At 37.4% G+C, this 19825-nt stretch overlaps 2 protein-coding genes across 2 annotated transcripts; both read right to left on the bottom strand.

Moving 5' to 3' along the window:
* Positions 1–1067: 1067 nt before the first annotated feature.
* LOC144973955 (uncharacterized) lies at positions 1068–2288 on the bottom strand. Its single transcript, XM_078916844.1, has one exon. It carries the CDS (start codon positions 2286–2288, stop codon positions 1068–1070), a length of 1221 nt encoding a protein of 406 aa, XP_078772970.1.
* Positions 2289–2320: 32 nt separating this feature from the next.
* LOC144973954 (uncharacterized) lies at positions 2321–11384 on the bottom strand. The gene is made up of 7 exons (XM_078916843.1): positions 11375–11384; positions 9239–9339; positions 8864–8933; positions 5465–5553; positions 3868–5088; positions 2648–3701; positions 2321–2583 (listed from the first exon to the last, which is right to left on the bottom strand). The coding sequence occupies exons 1-7, from the start codon at positions 11382–11384 to the stop codon at positions 2321–2323; spliced, it is 2808 nt and encodes a 935-aa protein (XP_078772969.1).
* Positions 11385–19825: the final 8441 nt, after the last annotated feature.

Below are 19825 nucleotides of genomic sequence, written 5' to 3'. Positions count from 1 at the left end.
AAAACAAATCCAAACTAAAATGATGCAAGGAATTAAAATAATTTCAACTAAAAAACTATAAAATGCAATCAAACCCCCATAAAAAAGGATAGCAACGCGGCAATAACCCATCTTCAGGAAATGCCCACTCGTTTTGATCAACTCATTATGTATTAGTATTAGTCGTATGCATAAAGCCGCCACTACTGACAACAATAATAAACCATCTTAGCTATTTGGGAGAGCAAAATTATACCATCAATATACATTAGAATAAACATAGCAAACAAGTCTTTATATATAAGACTACTAATCGAAACACAATATAACTGAATATATGGAAATAACAGGATGATACAAAAGGTCTAGAGGCTAAAAATACATTTAGGCTTCACGATGCGCCCTGCTCTTGTTCGAACTCCATAATTTTCCTGTCCAACACTAACTCCTACTTCTTTAGGAAGGTTCGAACCATCACTACTTTCTGGTCGCTGTGAATCAGCCTCGGTATCATCACTCATAGACCCTCTGCCTTCTAGTTCAAGAAGATGCAGTCTTTGTATTGGTCTAATAAACGACCCTTTCTTTGTTTTCACTTCTACTGTTCTTATAAGCTTGTCTTTACTGGGAATTAGCTTTGTCACTCTACCAAGTGGCCAATACAATTTTGAACAATTGTCTTCTCTGATGATAACAACATCGTTCAGTTTCAGACTCCCCTTTGCTTTTGCCATAGGAGCATGAGGTAACTCTCTGATATAACTCTGTCTCCAAATAGACCAAAATTTCTCTAACTCTTCTGACCTCGATGCTGCCATTTGGCGCAAGTCATTTGCCGTTACACTCGCAGGGCTAAGGTTCGAACCCATGGCGGCCATGTTTCCACCAATAAGAAAGTGATTAGGAGTGATTTTGGAGAGGAGCAATTGGCTGTTGGCATGGTAAAGAGTCATATCTAGAGCACCTGACACACTGCCTTTTTACTTTTCTTGCTAATGTTCTCAACCCGATTATCCAGAACTCGTTCCGGATAGAAGATATCATGTGTGGAACACCTGCGTGCTTCGATTCTAAATGCTCACGACTTGTCAATAACTCTGAAACATGACATTTCGGCAAAATAATTGGTGTTTGCACTCAAATGACGCTGAAGCAAACTGAAGTCGTCCTTGCAACCTCAAGAGACCATCTTCATCAATGAAAGGATTCAATTTACGCAACGGAGACCCCTTAGCCACCCTGTTCCCCAATTGAACTTGTCTCACTTCTTCAGAAAAATACTGAGCTTGAACTGTTCTCAAAAGCACCCTCTTCCCTTCAACTATCTCTTCAACCTTGAGACACTCTGAGTATTCTCTATCTGCGCGTGCTTTCTGACGGCAATTACTGATAAATCTTAGCACCCACGCTACTACTCTGACAGACTTTGAGAAGCCTCCCCACCGTTCAAACGGTAGCAGAGGCACTGCACTAAGGGTGTTGCTTTGTAGTGTCATCTCTTGGCACTCTGAGGAACATATCATGTTGACTTCCGCTTCATCTTGGATTTTCTCTTCTTGACTTTCCTTCTCTAAAAAATCTGTTGGCCCATTTATCCACTCAGACGAATGCATCAAGGTATTTGCTGTCACTCCTCGTGTTCCCAAATCAGCAGGATTTTCTGATCCCTTGCAATGCTGCCAATTTGAGGGGGAAGTAAGTTGTTGGATTTCAGAAACTCTATTTGCAATGAAGGTTTTCCACTTTGAGGAATCACTGCGTATCCAGTGTAGAGCAACCATCGAGTCTGTCCAGCATCTGTAATTTGTTTCCTCTGGCAGTTGTAATGCTTTCATTACAAAACGAAGGAGACGGGCTCCCAACAGACAACCCAACAATTCTAAACGAGGCAAGGTGACCTGTTTTACTGGTGCCACTCGTGACTTGGCCATAACCAATGTCATCCTCTGTCGTCCATCTTCTTCCTTCACACTTGAATACACAGCTGTACAATACCCCTTTTCACTCGCATCACAAAAGCAATGCATTTCTAAACTCTTCTTGTTGATCCAGGTGCACAACACCAAACACCTTGGTACTGCCCATGTCGACAATATGGACAATTCATGCATCCATGCTGAAAACCGTTTTTCTAGGCTGTCTGGGATTTCTTCGTCCCATTCCACTCCCAATTTCCAGAGTTCTTGGAAGACAATCTTTGCTGTTATAGTGAAAGGACCGAGGAAGCCCAGCGGATCAAAAATTCTGGACATCAAACTCAAAACTAACCGTTTGGTTACCACAACATCTGTTGGAAAGGGGTAACCCATAAATTCAAAAACATCAGCCGTCGGATTCCACTTCAATCCCAAAATTTTGGTTGTGTCACTCTGTGGCATGACTCCATCTCTGAAATCTTTTTGAACTCTTTTTTTATTGCCAAACTGTTAGAATTCCATCTGCACAGCTGCATGTTTGCTTCTGACATGATTTTGGATGCTGTCTTCTGCATTTCACATGCCTGGTCAATGTCATCTGCTCCAGTGAGAAGATCATCCATGTAGAAGTTATCTTTCATCTCTTCCAGAATCCTTGACTTCTCATACTTGTTGAGATGGTGTCTGACTGTTGCAATCAACAAAAATGGTGATGAGGTACATCCAAAGATCACTCTTTCACAGCGCATCACTCTCATGTTTTGGCCTTCCTTCAAGAAACCTCTGTACGTCTTGGTCTTCCTTTTTCAATCTAATTTGAAGAAATGCCTTCTTGATATCTGCTGTCAGGGCTACCGACCATCTTTGAAATCTAAGGAGGACATCGGCCAAATTGGGTAACAGATTGGGACCGGCATGAACGCAATCATTCAATGATATTCCATTCGATCCACGGCATGAGGCGTCAAACACAGGTCTGACCTTGGTCGTGACGCTCTCTTCTTTGATTACTGGAAAGTGAGGTATGTAATAAACTGGTCTGTTTTCTGGCTGCATTTCGTCCAAGGGAACCTCATGTATCACTCCTTCCTTTTCAAGAGCTTTGAATACATCAGCATATCTGGTGTCATCACCCAGCTTCCTGTCAAATTTTTCAACTCTACTTTTTGCAGATTGAAAATTGTTCTGTAACTCTGACTTCATGACCCCGTCCTTCCATGGCAATGCAACTTCATACCTCTGATCTACAAACTTTACACTGTTCCTAAATTCTTCCCATACGGGGTTCCCTACTTCTGCATTGACCCCGTGGTTCGAATCATCCAAGATCCCAATTGCCTCAAGCTCCCAGAATTTCTTCACTGTACTATCACTTACACAACCCAGTGTCAAAAATTGTGAATGGGAGTTTTTGCCCTTTACTTCAGGGGAATGCCATGATCCAGAAAGGATCCACTTACCGAAAATGGTCTCTTGAGCCACAAGTCCAATCTCACTGTTTATTACCTTACCTGGTATTATTAACTCCCAATAATTATCAAGTCCAATTAAAACATCCACTCTCATTCTCTGACCCTTGTCATACTCATCTCCCCATTCCAAATCTGAGCCCACCTGAGACTTAAACTGAGCAAGACAATCAAGATTCACCCCTGGCCTGTATAGTGTGCCACAAATTTCACCAATTTCTGTCAAACAGACTTTCGACTGCTTACCCTTCAGAACCTGAAAGGAAACTTCATAAACATTTCTTTCTCTTTTTTCTGATGGTCTGCCCCCACCAAAGGTGAAAAATGATGTCTCCTCCTTACCAATAAATTTGGGTTTTAAACTCTTCACACAGGAGGATGAGATTTATCAGCAGCGCTGTCAAACAAAACAAAAACGTCAACATCATTGACTTTCACTTTGCAGCTTTGCATGACAGTCTGTCTTCCTGTAAACTCAGACTTGGCGTAAATCACGCAGTTGCCTGACCCCCCATTTTCATTTGCACTGTCTTCAGCTCTGTTTGTGTTTTGTTTGGCAGCACTCTGATTTTGGTAACAAAACACCTTATGGTGACCTTTATGGCAAATCGAACATTTGAATCTACAATTCTTAGCCAAATGTGAAGGCCGGAACACTTGAAACAAAGATTACTGTTCTTTGTTTTCTCTCTAATTTTTTCAGTGTCCATTTCCGCCAGCTGTGGACATTTATCACTGTAATGGCTGTCCCTTTTACCACAGAAAACACAAACACAAGCACGATTCTGATTGTCTCTTTTTTCACTTGTCATCAACGCAGACGCAGTGTTCTTCCTTTTCTCGTACGCCACTGCCACCCTTGCTTTTTCGTGTGTTGGTGGCAAATCGAAATGTTGGGAACGTTCCCGTCTTTGAATTTCGCCGTGGAGAAAATCCATCAAAAAGAGTAAGTCCGACTCTCGTTTGTCGCTCGTTCGGGCCCATTCCATACGAAAGTCACTTGGCAGTCGACTCAATATCAGGGGTGTCAAAATGACCCCATAATGTTCCCCTGAAATTCCAAAGTTCTTTAAACTCCGAATGTGTGACTGAACTAGGTTGTAAAAAGTCCACATATTTTTCACATTCCTTACGTTGACCTCAGTTGCCAGAAGTTTTTGAATATGGTCGAAAATTATTTTTTCTTTTCTATCGTAACGTTGTCGAAGAATTTCAAGTGCGTCGTGACGATAATTTTCTCCGGTCAAACTTAGTCCTTTGATACACCAAAGGGCTTCTCCCGACAACAGTGATTGCAGATACGAAAACTTGGTGATATCAGGTAGCGTCGCTTCATCAATAAGCGCTCGAAACGAATCAAAGAATGAAGGCCACTCAGTGTAATCCCCCGAAAAACCTGCCAGTTGTATTTTTGGCAAGTTTGCTGCATTAGGATTAAAACGCCCTGATCCATTGTCCTGCGTTTCACTGTTGTTAGCGTTCACACTGCGCTCCGGTTCCATGGAGGTCTGAATCTCAACTAGTTTCATTTCTGCAGCCGCCTTAGCCGATCTGCACTCAAGTAGGAATGAATGTTCATTTTCAATGTCACGCTGCAAGTCCTCTTCAGAAAGGAACAACAGTTCGAGTTCTTCTTGCACTGATGTTAACTTATCTTGTCGCCTTTTAAAATCTGCCAATGCGTCGGCCAATTCAGCTGAAGAAGCGTCGAATCTGGCAACAAGCTGTTTTAGATTCAGAATCTCACGTGAAAGCCATCCTTTCGTCGCAGACCTGCGTTTTTTTCGCTTCTTCCATACTAACTAGTGGTATCGAATACACTGGAGGACACTACGTCGCCTCTTCTAACAACAATGGAGGGAAATGAAACCAACGACTGTCAACTGAATATCTACTTGCCTGCTTCTTCTCAAACAAAACACACAGTCCAATTAACGAAAATCTAGAGGATCCCGGGTTTCGGCAACAACATGTTAGTCAATAAATTGAACTGAGTCTCCAAAGATACTTTTAAACACTTTATTTACAGGCAAGATTGTTTACAAATAAAACATGATGCTTCCTCTTTGACAGTCACCAAAAAAATCCAACCTATCTCACGTCATCGTTCTCTAGATTACTTCCGTTCAAAATACACAACAAATTGCGGGCTTTTTGGTATCTGTGAAAATTGCCCGATAATTCCTGCTCTTTGTTGCAATAAAGAAAATGGCTTAAGAAAATATACAACACTTTTTGTTTTTGGCCCATTAGGTCGAGGACTTCGATGCTTGTTTTTCTTGCTGTCCAAGGTATTTTCAGCATTCTCCTGTACGTCCACATCTCAAAAGCTTCAATACGTTGTTCTGTCTGTGCGGTTAGTGTCCACGTTTCACAACCATAAAAGAAAATGGACCACACATAGCATTTGGCGCATCTCATTCGTGTTCTGATGGAGATATTTGTGTTGGTGAGGATTGGCTTTAGTTTCATGAACGCGTTTTTGGCCAGCATTATTCGTCTCCTGATCTCTTTGTCAGACTTTGCATCGGATGTTACCAACTGCCCCAAGTACGTGAACTCCTTTACTTGTTCCACTGGACACTCTTCTATTTCTAGTTACTAGGATACATCATAATATAATATTATTATTGTCGACAAGATAGCAGCTATATTTAGATTGAGAGAGCTTCGACTCGAAAGAAAAATAAGTCGGTTACGAATGATAGAGGCAAAATGTGTCCTGTTGCTATTGACACTGGCTTAAAAAAACTAAGAAAAGTGAGATAGTTGAAAATAGTACACAATTTTATGAGTAAAAACTAAATAAAACCCGAATATAATCGGCTCGTGAGTTGCGAGTAAACGTAGACTCGACGTAGAGGGTTCGCTTCAAAGAACAAAACAAAAAACAAAACAATGAAAAACAACAACAAAAAAGACGACTAGAAAGCATAGTGGGGAGACAAAATTTAGTGTGCTGGCATTGTAACTGACTGAAATAACGTGATTCATCAGAACATAGTTTCTTGTTTTGTTTTATTGTTTGTTTTTCTTTTCGTTCAATTTGTTTGAGTTTCAATGATAATTATAAGCCTAAATATAGAACTGACAGTCGACCATGGACATCATTGTTATCTGATCAGTCGACAGTCAATATCACGTGATTTGATTCATCATGGGAAAAGTAAATTCAAATCTACAACGGAACGAAATTTTATCTATACCGGATGTCTTGCTAATTTCCTCTTTGGAAAATATTTTGCATTGAAAGTATGAAGGCTGATATCTTACCTGCCATTGTGTACTAGAGAGCTCACTTCTAGGCAAGAGCCTAGCTAGTCAAAGACTAAAAAACGTTCATAACATTCGATTTTTAGTCACTTACAAGTCATTTACTAGACTAGTAAATAACTAACTTTATCCGCTTACATAAAATTGGGCCCTGCACTGCCTTTTTTAAGTAATACTCAACAGACACTATTTCCCCTGGGATGAGTATAACGAGTGATGTTTTCATCTAGTATCTATCGAGAAATCCTGATTTGAAAACAAAATTACAGATTTGCCGAATTGGAATTCTTTTTTTTAAAGTCTGTAATTAGTTGGTGATGCCTTTGTTTGTCCTCCATAATGGAGGAAGCAAGGTGAGGCGGTCACAGACACGCGAAAGCAGATGGAGAAGACAGCCCAAGAAAGAGTCAAATAGCGAAGATTCATTGATGGCCTATGGTCCGATTGTGGTCAGGGGCTTTAGTCAAGTCAAAGTCGGATTGTACTGATACCCGAATCGTCAAAAAGTCTAGAACTTAAGATTTCAAAGAACTGGAAAAAGCTGGGAGGGAGTGGGGGGTGGGAGGTGGATGTGAAAAAGTGTGTATGAAACAGTGCCATACAAAGCAGAGAGAAAAAATACAAGAAAAATAAACATTCCAAAAAAGAAGTAGTCCTTCGGAACCCTTAGGTCCATTAAGCCAGAATTTATATCGGTTTCTATAGCGCGTGTCGGACAATAGCAATTGATTTGCTATCCTTTGGATAGCGCTCTCGTCTATCGCAAAGAATATTCTTCCAGATTTAACAGACCAAGCTACCCAATCACTGCTGGGTGGACAGGGGGTCAGGAAAGGATATCGACTTCATCCGGGATAAAACTCGCTCCCTTTGCGTGGGAACCGCGTGCTCTACTTTAGTCAAGGACTTGAAATTATCGGATTTTATGTGAGCTGACCAACCTTTCATACTTGTGTTATATCTGGTACTTTTTCATACACACTTTTTTAGAGCTTTATCTTACACCCGTGCCTGCTCTCCTATTTGTCACTTTAGTAATTTCTTTTTAATTTAGACGATTTTTGTGAGTATTTTTCTTTTCTCTTTGTCCGGCACTGTGTCATTCACTATTTTACAAATTATTTTGAAATACAGACATTTTTTTCGATATAGTTGCAACCAGAAACAAATTGTGACTCCTGTTATGCCGGGATGTCTAAGATGCTGAAATTTTGATTTATAGTCAAAAATACCAGACTAAGGTACAGTCTATTACCCAAGTCTTACACTCTTGCTTTTTAGAATTCCGGACGTGTCCCCAACCGCTGCACGAACTGGCGACTGCACGTTGGGAACAAAGTTCGAATTCCAAAACGCAAGATTATAAGAAATATGTTATTTATTCTACTCCCCATTCGATTCCGATTTTGCCATCTTTGAATAAAACATACGTGTTCAAAAAATCAATGCCTTACTCTGAAAAAACCCCTACTTAATTACTTAAATTTTGGCCATAAAATAAACTGTCGTTCAAATATCGATCGATTAAAATAACCCTCATCTTAGCAAAAAAATTCAAACCTGGGACTTTGCGAGGTATTATTCTTTCCTCCATACAAATAAGAGATAATGAACTGAACTTGATCATCCCGAACTGACACTTTTACAACCTTCAAGGCTTTCAAAGCTTAAAGATATACAGAAGGTGTGGCTCAAAGCTTTTAGACGTTAAAGAGATCGATTTTTTGTTGTTCGTCAACGATTGTGAATGATGTGTCATTATGCCAAAATTGCATTCCATCCAATTTTTGTTGTTCGTCAACGATTTTGAGTGATGTGTCATTATGCCAAAATTGCGTTCCATAATATCATTGTATTTAAACCAATTGCCATGGTTTTTTAAAAACCTAAGATGTCCTTGGTATTTAGATATTTTTTTATTGAAATGTTATAAATAGATCCTCACTTTTGCAGGATTAAAAAAATTTTGTTATTCGAATATAATACTTTGTTATGAGTATGAGATCCCCTACTTGTTTTTTTTTTTTTTTCGTTTTCCATTATTTTTTCCCGGTGCCAGTTTTTGCACCAGTTTACCTCCCTTTCATGTAGAATTTATTTCGATTCCATTATCTCTTCTTTCCTGTTTTGGGTTCCATTCATTCAAAGTTAGAAATAAAGTTATTTGCTACTCCAGTATAGAATATCATATGCTTATTCAAGACAAGAAATCCACAATCTTAATACTTATGGCTGCATTTTGATCTGCTTCACATATTGCTTCCACCTTAACATGCAAGTTGTATTTTTCATTTGTCTAAATTTTTGGAAATGACAATTATGAAGATATTTTTTATTATTAGTAACTGTTTTTCTTTTATTAACAGCGGCGGGCCTTTAACAAAAAAAGACCCTAACCTTCGCGCTCTCCCCTCCCCCCCCCCCCCCCCCTCTCTCTCTCTCTCTCTCTCTCTCTCTCTCTCTCTCTCTCTCTCTCTCTCTCTCTCTCTCTCTCTGGTCTAGCAAGATACATTTTTGTCATTTTCGAGTTTGAAACTTTGATTACTATTTTTTTACCTGTTCATAGTCATTTTTTTGGGTTAAATTAAAGTACTTTCTTACTTGTGCTACATAGTTATTCAACTCCTCCTCACACAATATCACAATATACAAACCGCCTCCTTCTCCAACGTTCATTTTGTGATTATCTGTTCTGTCGCATTCTGAAAAATAAACACATTTTTGAAAGTTTGACCAGAAAGTTTGTCTTTCAAATATAAAGTTCATCATATTGTCAAAAACTCCCAAACCTGGCTTCCTTATAATCTTCCTTAAAGTCCCGGGTTTGAGAGTTTCTAACAAGATGAGGGTCATTAAATATGGTCGATATATGAAGTACGACGTTTCTGGCCAAACATATTTTTTCTTTACAGATAACGGAAGTGTTGTCAACGTTTCCAAATTAAGCGGCATCTTTACATTTTTTCTTCTCTATGAAATAAAAGATAAGCGCATTCTCCCACACACTGAAGAAATGCGTTTAAACTAGTTAACTTGCGTAAACTAGAAATAGACGAATTTAAAAAGTTGGCCAGAAAACATGTCCTTCAATAAATATCGATGGATTTAAAACGACCCTCGTCTTGGCAAAAACTCTCAGACCCTGAAATTAATGAGTTTTGTTGGGTTTTTTTACAAGATAAGATTAATCTAAATATATCGATATTTGAAGGACGAGTTTTCTGGCCAACTTTTTAAATACTTGTTTTTCCATGGTACGGCAGTTAACCCGTGAAAGAATAATATGCAAGTTTCATTCATTTTATGTGTTATTCTTTTTGAAGACACTAACGATACTACAAACATAGAGTCTACTAGAAAGTTACCAATACAATACCTCGCATTTCTGGCCACATTAGTTTGATACCTGATTCACCCCGATATAACATCGTTTTGTGTTGAAGGTAACATATGGAGTAAAAGTCATCAGCTCATAATATACAAAAGGCATTTTGTCAGCAAGAAAAAAAGAAACAGCAGTATATTGCATCGCATTCAACACGTGATGGATCTGTCTGCGATTTATTATGTGGCCATGTCGACACCTTGCGTAATGAAACCGCTCATAATGATAACAAAAGGGGGATCGAGTACATTTGTTTTTTTTTTAATTTTAGGTAAAATTGGTTGGTTTTAATAAAACAACAACCGACGTCATGCTGGAACATGTCTAAACAAATAAATAAATAAATGAGTATAATATAATGAACATTTGCATAGCGCATTTCACGGATTTACCATGATTAATGCGCTTTAAAAATGTTCATGTGTTTCCCCAGCAGGCAATTTGGAACCATCTTGCCATTTTATACAGCACAAGTCGCCTGCCGGCCAGGCTCCCTTTTTTGGACTAAAACTCTTACAACCTTCTTCAGTTCCCTTAGTCGGGTACTCATTCACACATGAGTCACGTGGAGTAATGTGTGTAAAGTGTCTTATCCAAGGACACAACTTCGAGACAAGAATTTCCATGGTCACTGTCACCCATCACCGTACCACTGAGCTACCTAGCCATAAGTAACAAATGATCCATGTAACTGGTTACCAATATCATGTAATGTATTCGGGCAAGAAATTTTCCCGTGACTTGACTGCTATGGGTTTAAGATAATTAATGATATGGAGGCTGAGCTTTTGTATGTCCAATCTCTGATTGAATATCTCATGCTTAATAAAATATTTCATACGATTGAAATATTAAAAAAAAAGAATGAAACAAAAAAGTGATAAGGCGTGGGTTTGAGGGGAAATTTGATATTACCACGTAAAATTGATATTAACGCCTTTCTATGTTGATACCACGTCTAACGAATTACAAATATTCCGACCTGAGTCAAGGAATACGACATGGGCATAGTACTTCAACGGCTTCAATTAGTTAACTGCCGTACTTTGGAAAGTAAATTAAAAATTTGGTCAGAAAACTTCAAATATTGATCGATTTAAATGACCTCATCTTGGCAAAAACTCTCAACCCTGGGAACTCGAAAGCCATAATGTGCAGTAAGTAAGTAAATACAAGAGGGATGAATGACATCTTTTGCACTCTTACAATATTATGTCATCCCTGATTATAATCAAGTCATAATTCGTAACCATGTCGAGTCTGAGAGAAGTAATAATAGAAATATATGTAATATATATATATATATATATATATATATATATATATATATATAATATATATATATAATTTACCTTTACCCATCTTGTGACATAACTACTACTACTATTACTACTACTACTACTACTACTACTACTACTACTACTACTACTACTACTACTACTACTACTGCTACTACCACCACCAATACTACTACTACTACTACTACTACTACTACTACTACTACTACTACTACTACTACTACTACTACTACTACTACTACTACTACTACTACTACTACTACTACTACTACTACTACTACTACTACTACTACTACTTCTACTACTACTACTACTACTACCACTACTACTACTTCTAATACTACTAACTACTACTACTACTACTACTACTACTACTACTACTACTACTACTACTACTACTACTACTACTACTACTACTATAACTACAACTACTACTATTACAACTACTACTACTACTTCTACTTCTATCATCACCACTACCACCACCAAAGCCACCTTCTCAAGTCGATGAAATCACTTGTTATACCAGCTAAATTATAAAATCCTAATCATAACATGCTATAGTTTTAGACCAGACGTAATCCCATGCTGTGCCTTTTACATCCGATCTTTCCCCATTTCCCGTCTGGTATTCACATCGAACCCCCTTGTACCCCAGACAATATATTGGAGAAGCAGATATGCTGCACCCTCAGAAAACACTTTTTTTTTCTTCATTTCAGATACAAAGCGTTTTCTTTTAAAATCCAAAAGATTAACATGACCCTCATCTGGCCAAAATACTGAGAGTTCAAGGAAGTCGGGCTTGTGGTTTTATTGTATGACAATCGCCTTCGGACCTGTAAATCTTGGGTTCAGATCCTGCTGTCTGAGCGGGGCATTGTTGAGTCTATGAGAAAAGCTCTTTGATCATTTTCTCTCACCGTACTCTTGTGTAAAATAATAACCTGGCCTTTAACAGCGTTGCTTCTGCCGTAGACAAAATAATTGTTCATAGCAAAATTTTCTATAGAGCTCATGCTCACAGGCGTCATGCCTTGTGTTATAATTCTGCCATACTCTGGAAAATCCCATACTTTAAAATGTGGCCAGAAAACTCGTCCCTCAAATATCGATCTATTTAAAAGACCCTCATATTGGCAAAAACTCTCAAACCTGGGACTTCGCGAAGGACAAGTTTACTGGCCAAATCTGTGAATATGGGTTTTTTCAGAGTATGACAGAAAGTGCTGTTGGCTAGGGAACTCCTTGTATACGTGTACAGCGTTTGAAAACGTTTAGTGTGATTTATTGTTCTATCTAAATTATGATCGTTTTTGTTTTGCTCAAAGGAGGGTAACATTCGAGACTTTTTGCCTTGTCTTATCTTAACCAATTGAAAGAAAAAGCTTTCTTGTTAAAATTTTATAATTTTAATATAATAATAATAATATTTTACATCAGAGATGTGTGAGAAAAATTTCAATTTATATTTTTGCTTTAACTTTCTTCGTACCAGCTATTTTTAGAATTTTCCTCGAAACTTCACACCCACCCAACACAAAAAATAATTTTCTCTTGCTCAAACAGAAATGCATTCTAGTCTACGCACTTTCTATACATAATATTGTTCCAAAAAATGAGCTCTTCAACACAAGTGTTGAGCTTTTCTCAGATAACCAAAAGATTTCTTAAAATGTTTTTTGATGTACAAATGAAATCAGAATGATAAAATTGTTGGCTGTTGTACTCCGACAATACACTTTTCTCCATTTTTTGGCAAGAAAACAAATGTGTGGCTATGCAGTCTTGTGGTATGACACTTGCTTTCGAATCGGATGCTCCTGGGTTCGAGCCACGCTCGGCGCATAGTTGAGTCCTTGGAAAAGGCTCTCTACTCACATTCTCTCACCTTACTCGTGTGTAAAATGAATACCTGACAGTTAACAACGTTGTAAAAAATGTAATATCACCCAACAAGCGCCATGTCTTGTTCTACGAGTTACTGTTGGTCAGGGACTCTTTGTAAAGAGCTTTGAGCATATTTATTGGGTATTGCGCTGTATAAAATCTCTATTTTTATCGTAGCAAATGTGATGATTTTTTTGTGGTCGGAAAGGAAAGGGTTAAATCAACTCTTTTTTTCCATGAGCTTATTTTCGTAAACATGATTCCAGCTGCAATTTGAAATACAGGTCGATAACATGCAGAGCCTGGGGACGTACAATTTTACATCTTACCTTCACAGTCGTTCTCCTACAAAACACAATTTTTTTCTTTTTTTTTTTTTTTTTTTTTTTTTTTTTTGCCATTTTGGGGCAGCGTGGCTTTGCGGTACGGTCTTTGCTTCGTACCCGAAAGGTACCGATTTCGAATACCCGCTGCATTGCAGCGATGCACTGACGCCTGGGTTATTCCAGTCGTTCATTGGAAAGGCCCTAAAGATAAATTCCCTAATGGGATGAATAAAAAAAAAATACAAGAAATAAACAAACAAAAAAGCAAAATAAAACAAAACAAAACAAAACAAAATAACACAACAAACTTTTACTTCAAATAAAATAAAATAACCTCGAACTTGTCAAACGTCTTGAGTATTAGAAGTTATAGGTTTGGATTTGTTCGAAAAGTAACAGGAATCTTGTGTTTGAAATTCTTTGACACTTTGAGTATCTTTTTAATCTATTGATTTATAAACGTTTTCTTGCCAAAAATTTGAAAAAAATATGTATTGTCAGAGTAATAAAATCTAAATTAGTCCTTTAGAGGTCCTAGTCACCAGGAAGCCGGAGTTTATCCCGGTTTTTACAGCGTGAAACAAACCTTTTCAATTTCTTGCTACCCTTTGGATAAAACGCCGGTCAATAGTAAAGTACTTTCCGCTAGATCTAACAGACTCAGCTATTCAATCCTTCCTGACCTGTAGGACTCTGGTTCGGGTCCCACTCTCGGCAGCGTACAACTGAGTCCTTGGAATAGCCTCTTTATTCAAATACTCTCAGGCTGTGCAACCTACCACGTCGGTAACCGCGTTGTTTCAGGCAGAACAAAAAGGGAAGAAAAGATTGTAATAGCTTCTCACAGCGTAGCCATCGTTAACTTATAGCCTGACACTCACCAAAAAATGACGTCAAAATGCCAGTCTTTGGCCACAAAAGAAAACAAATCGTGAGTTGTATTCAATAGTTCAACCAATGGGACCACTTGTTTCCATGAGCACTATTAACAACTCACTAGGCGTACAAAAACCAAAAAATGACGTCAAAAGACCAGTCCTTTTGGGTTCCAGTGTCAGGCTATAACATAACGATGGCTACGCTCACAGGCGGTATATCTCGTCATCCTTATATGTTGCTGTTAATTTGTAGGGACTCCCGTGTGAACATTAAATGGATATTGCTCTATAGATAGAACGAAGATGACGTCACTCAGGTCTTTGTTATTGGTTTTTGCCATCCGCTTTTATGAGTACTTCTCACTAAACTGTATTAACCAGACTATAAACGTTCATGGTTACACATAGATTTCACATAGTCCGTTATATACTTCCGGATGGCAATTTTATGAGCTCCTTAGCCAAGCGCATACTATCTAAAGATAGAATGCGCTTGGCTGACAAGCTCACAACATTGCCATCCGGAAATATAACAGTCCAACATACAAAACTATAATATTTAACGTTTATAGTCTAGTTAATACAGTTAAGTGAGAATTACTCATAAACGCGGGTGGCAAAAAAACACAAAAAAACACAAACAAACAAAAAACAGTAACAAAGAAGTGACGTCAACTTCATACTATCTATATAAAAGCTCAAGTTTTTTTTACCACTAAAAGACCATGCAATTCTTTGTTGTTTTTTTATCCATATCACCCATATTAATCAATATTATAATCAATGTAAAGAAGGACTCCAGTTAGCTGGCGACTGGCTAGTTAACTCGACATTAAATTGCACTCTGAAAACATGCATGTTTGGTTAAAAGGGAGCCAATGATAGGACTAGGTCACCTTGCCCTGAAACTACTATCTTAAATCAAAGTCCATTATCGTCAGCAATACGGGTCTTGACTTGTACTTGATGCCTTTTTTTAATGGCCGACAAGGAAACGTTAAATATCCCCCGTCTGCTTGGGGGAGACAGGAAAGTGTAATTAGACAAAAAGCACACCGGATGCAGAGGTGTTTGGTGTATATTATGTTTTGTTTATATTTTTATATTTACAAGAAATACCTGCTTTGACCTCTCTCACTCGCTCGCTCTCTCTCTCTCACTCTGACTCTCTCCCTCCCTCCCTCGCTCTCTTTCTCTCTCTATGTATATTTCTCGCTCTCTATTTATCTATTTATAGAATGTATCTATCTATATTATATATATCTACCTATCTATCTATCTTCTCTCTCTCTCTCTCTCTCTCTCTCTCTCTCTCTCTCTCTCTCTCTCTCTCTGTGTGTGTGTGTGTGTGTGTGTGTGTTTGTGTGTGAGTGTGTATGTGTGTGTCACAGTAAAGGTTGTTCACAATTATCTTATTAAATTTTATTTTATTAAGAACTGAATTCATCTCACTCCAGTTATATTTCGGTAGGCTTAGATAAACTTTACCTTCTAATATTAGATCGTCTTTCCTTTTATAGCCTTCCCTCGAATTAATTTCTAATTAGTGAATACTTTTCGTTCTACATTCTGTCACGTAGCCACTTATTATAAAAGCTGATAGGTCTAACATTCGACATTCACTTCTCTCCACAATCTATGCCGGACGGCCAGTCGCTCTATTCCTTATATATACTGGAAGATTTTTATCTTTTGGGACTTTGTAGATATTATATCTACACCATTAAGACGCCGGAGCTTTTAACTTTGATTGTATAATCTTCAAGGATCAAACCCGAGCCCGCTGTCAAGGAATTACACAATAACCCCTTACCAATTGCCTGGAAGTGGAATTTTACGAGCCCGAGCCTATTATCAGACGAATATATCATCCAAGCCTGTCAACTGCCTGGAAACGTAAACTTACGAACCTGACATATTATCATAAGTTACGTAATATATTCACATCTCTATTTGTAACTGCCACGATCACTGTTTATCTCTTTTAATTAAATTTCATCATTATTTTTATTTCATTGTAAACAAATCGTTAATTGTTTTTCATTTATAGTAACTAGTAAATTCTGGGGCCTCATTCTACATATATCTTTATGCATAGTCGAGTAGCTCTTTACTCACTTGAGACCATGACATTTTGGAGGGGACACATATAAAGAATTGAATTTATTTAGTTACATATATCTATTTCATCTAACTTTAAAGTTGAAATTGTAAAACTCTTAATTGCCCCACTTGATCATATTTTAATTGAACTCCCTATTTACAAGATTAATTTTTTTTTCTTTTTCATTTCTTCATTTCAAAGGAATAGCAATTTATCCATTCATTCTTTCATTCAAATTGAATAGCATTTTATTGATTCATTCCTTCATTCATTTATTCATTTATAAATTATTCATTCATTCATTGTTCATTCATTTATTTATTCATTCATTCATTCATCCATTCATTCGTTTATTCACTCATTTATCCAATCATTCATACATTTATTCCTCCCTTCATTCTTTCATTCATACATTATCCATTCATTCATTCATCTATTCACTCAGTTTTTCATTCATTCATTCATTCCTTGTCCACTTTGTTATTATATCACTCATTTCATTTTGTTGTTTGCCTCATTCATGAATTGTTTTCAATATGTTTACATTCCATAACGATTCATTCACCTATCATCCAATCACTCAGTGTTGTGAACACATTTGTAACTATTGTAAATCTTACGATATTTTATTGTTTTGTATTTCAGACATCACTGTTAAACACTCTTCAATGCCTAATTACAATTGTTGAACAACCATTGAACAAGAGAGAGGTCCCAGCCACGAACTGAGTTGGTAAATATATCCTTCATTATTCTCTTTTACATGAGTTGGGCATCACATAGTAACTATAGACATCGTGATTTGTTTTGCATAGTGATTTGTTTTAAATGCATTTTTGGCATATTACTGTTACTGAAAACCACTTATATATTATGTTCTGAAAAGTGAGTCTTTAAAAACTAAAAATAATAAAAGGAGTCTACTAGCCGTCGTGTTATATTTAGTGATAGATAACTTGGGATTATTTTGGCATCCTATTATTGTTATCACACTCTAGTATATTAGCGTCATTGCGAATAATTGTACACAAACTAGCGACGAGTCACAAACATTGGTGATAAATTTTTCGTAGTAACTTAGTTTAGAGTACACGCGATTGACACATTGTTATTGACACAAGTCATAATAACTCCGCATTGTATTGACACATTGCTTTATAAGATATAACGATAAAAGGCATCAAATTCAACATACATAATAAGTTGAAATAAGAGAGAGAGAGAGATTTCTTAAAATAGAACAGTTCATTCCAGTAAGTGTAAATAAATAAAACAGTCAGTAACAGTATCCTGTCAATATAATATATATAAAATATCGTAACTAATTTATTGCAAAAATGGAAGCATATAAAAGATACTAAAGTCTCGCAAAGGACTTAGAAATACCCCAGGAAAGAATATTTTCATGGTGCGAAGAGAAAATAAAAGAAGAAAATGAAGAAAGAATTCGTAGAGAAGAAAAAGAACACGAAGAAAGAATTCGTAGAGAAGAAAAAGAACACGAAGAAAGAATTCGTAGAGAAGAAAATGAAGAAAGAATTCGTAGAGAAGAAAATGAAGAAAGAATACGTAGAGAAGAACGAGAAGAGTCCAAGAAAGGGAACTAAAAAGACAAATAGCTTTAGCAGAAGAAGAAACCAAAAGGACCCAAATGATGCTGGAAATTGAAAAAACAAAAACCGGTCATGAAAGAAAACATAATAATAGTGATGAATTTTTCGTGAAACTTCCACGCATGCCAACATACGATGAACGCTCAGACTGTCTAGAATCCTTCTTACACCGATTCGAAGTTCAGGCTAAAGGTTATCGTTGGCCAGAAAGCAAATGGGCCACAGCCTTGATTAACTGCTTATCTGGAGAACCGCTAAAAGTTTTCTATACCTTAACAACTGAAGATGCAGATGATTATGGTAAAATTAAAGACGCTCTACTAAAAAGATTTAGATTAACGGAAGATGGTTACCAGGAAAGGTTTCACACTGCAAAACCGGAAAGTGGAGAAGACTTTAATACATTCGTGAACCGAATTACTCAATTTCTAAATCGGTGGCTTGAGTTGGCAAACGTAAAACAAGACGACTTTGCAGGCCTTTACTATCTCACGCTGAAGAATCGAATCTATCAAGCTTGCAACCCAGATTTAGTCGCATTCTTTAAAGAGAGAAAGCCAGAAAACTTGGACAAATTAAAAATCTACGCAGAAAACTTTAACAGCGCACATCCATTGACACCCCTTAGCAGAACATTGAAGGAACCATACTACGCTCCCGCTGCTCAGAGGCCATGTACACCTAACGTTCAATACTCAAATAGAACGAGCCGATCAATCACTCGGAACACGCAAGTGAAACAAGATGATCATAGTAACAAACCATGGAACAAACAGTTCAATAGAGACCATAGCCGATCCTATCAAAACAAAACAAGAAATAGCACTGACAATAATACTGAGTATAAGAAAACCAACAAACCTATAATTAAATGTCAATATTGTGGAATGAAAGGCCACACAGCAGACAAATGTTACAAAATCGTGGGATATCCAAAAGAAACTGCAAATGCATCACTCCAAACAAGTGTAAACAATCAGACACGAGTAATGTCAGGAGAAAATATAAATGTGTATTGCGTGAAAGGTATGTCACTTTTAACACAAACTCACAAGTCAGGATCGCTATTTTTTGTGAAGGCAAAGCTAATGGAACTGATTGCAAAATATTGAGAGACACAGGATGCAGTACAGTAGGAATAAAAGCATCTTTGATCAATGACGAAGACAAAACTGGAAAAACGGTACAATGCATCACATTCAGTGGCATAGTCGAAACCTTTGAAACAGCTAATGTGTACATAGAAACCCCATACTATACAGGAATAGTGGAATGCTGTATACTTCCCAACCCCGTCGCTGATGTTATTGTTGGCAATATAAACGGTCTTAAAGACAACCCAACAGATGTAAAAGAATGGTCATTAACCCAAGAAACAGCTTGTCTAGCAGAAACAAGAAAGATGACTAAGACAACAGAGAAGCCAATGACTATTTCTCTTGAACCACAACAATTTGACAGGAACACGTTCATTGAAGAACAGAAAAAGGACCCGACTTTAACATCATATTTCAATATCGCAAACAAAGGACGAAATCAAAAGTTGAATACATCATTGAAAAAGATATTCTGTTCAGGTTACATAGGAAAAGAAACAAAATAGCTAAACAACTGGTCACGCCGAGTATTTACAGAACCAAAATCCTTGGAATAGCGCACGATTCAATAACTTCTGGACATTTTGGGAGCTCTTC

Source organism: Berghia stephanieae, chromosome 5 (genome assembly GCF_034508935.2).
Source record: "Berghia stephanieae isolate SIO BIC M18660-M18661 chromosome 5, UCSD_Bste_1.3, whole genome shotgun sequence".
NCBI lineage: Eukaryota > Metazoa > Mollusca > Gastropoda > Nudibranchia > Aeolidiidae > Berghia > Berghia stephanieae.
The sequence above is the reverse complement of the archived record's forward strand: the minus strand, read 5'-3'. Positions and strand labels throughout refer to the sequence as shown.

Coding starts and splice junctions, on each gene's coding strand:
- LOC144973955 (XM_078916844.1), bottom strand. CDS start 2,288: ATGGGTTACCCCTTTCCAACAGATGTTGTGGTAACCAAACGGTTAGTT.
- LOC144973954 (XM_078916843.1), bottom strand. Junction 5,554..8,863: donor AGATCAAAATGCAGCCATAA/GTATTAAGATTG, acceptor ATTGCAACAAAG/AGCAGGAATTATCGGGCAAT. Junction 3,702..3,867: donor AAATGAAAATGGGGGGTCAG/GCAACTGCGTGA, acceptor TTTATTGGTAAG/GAGGAGACATCATTTTTCAC.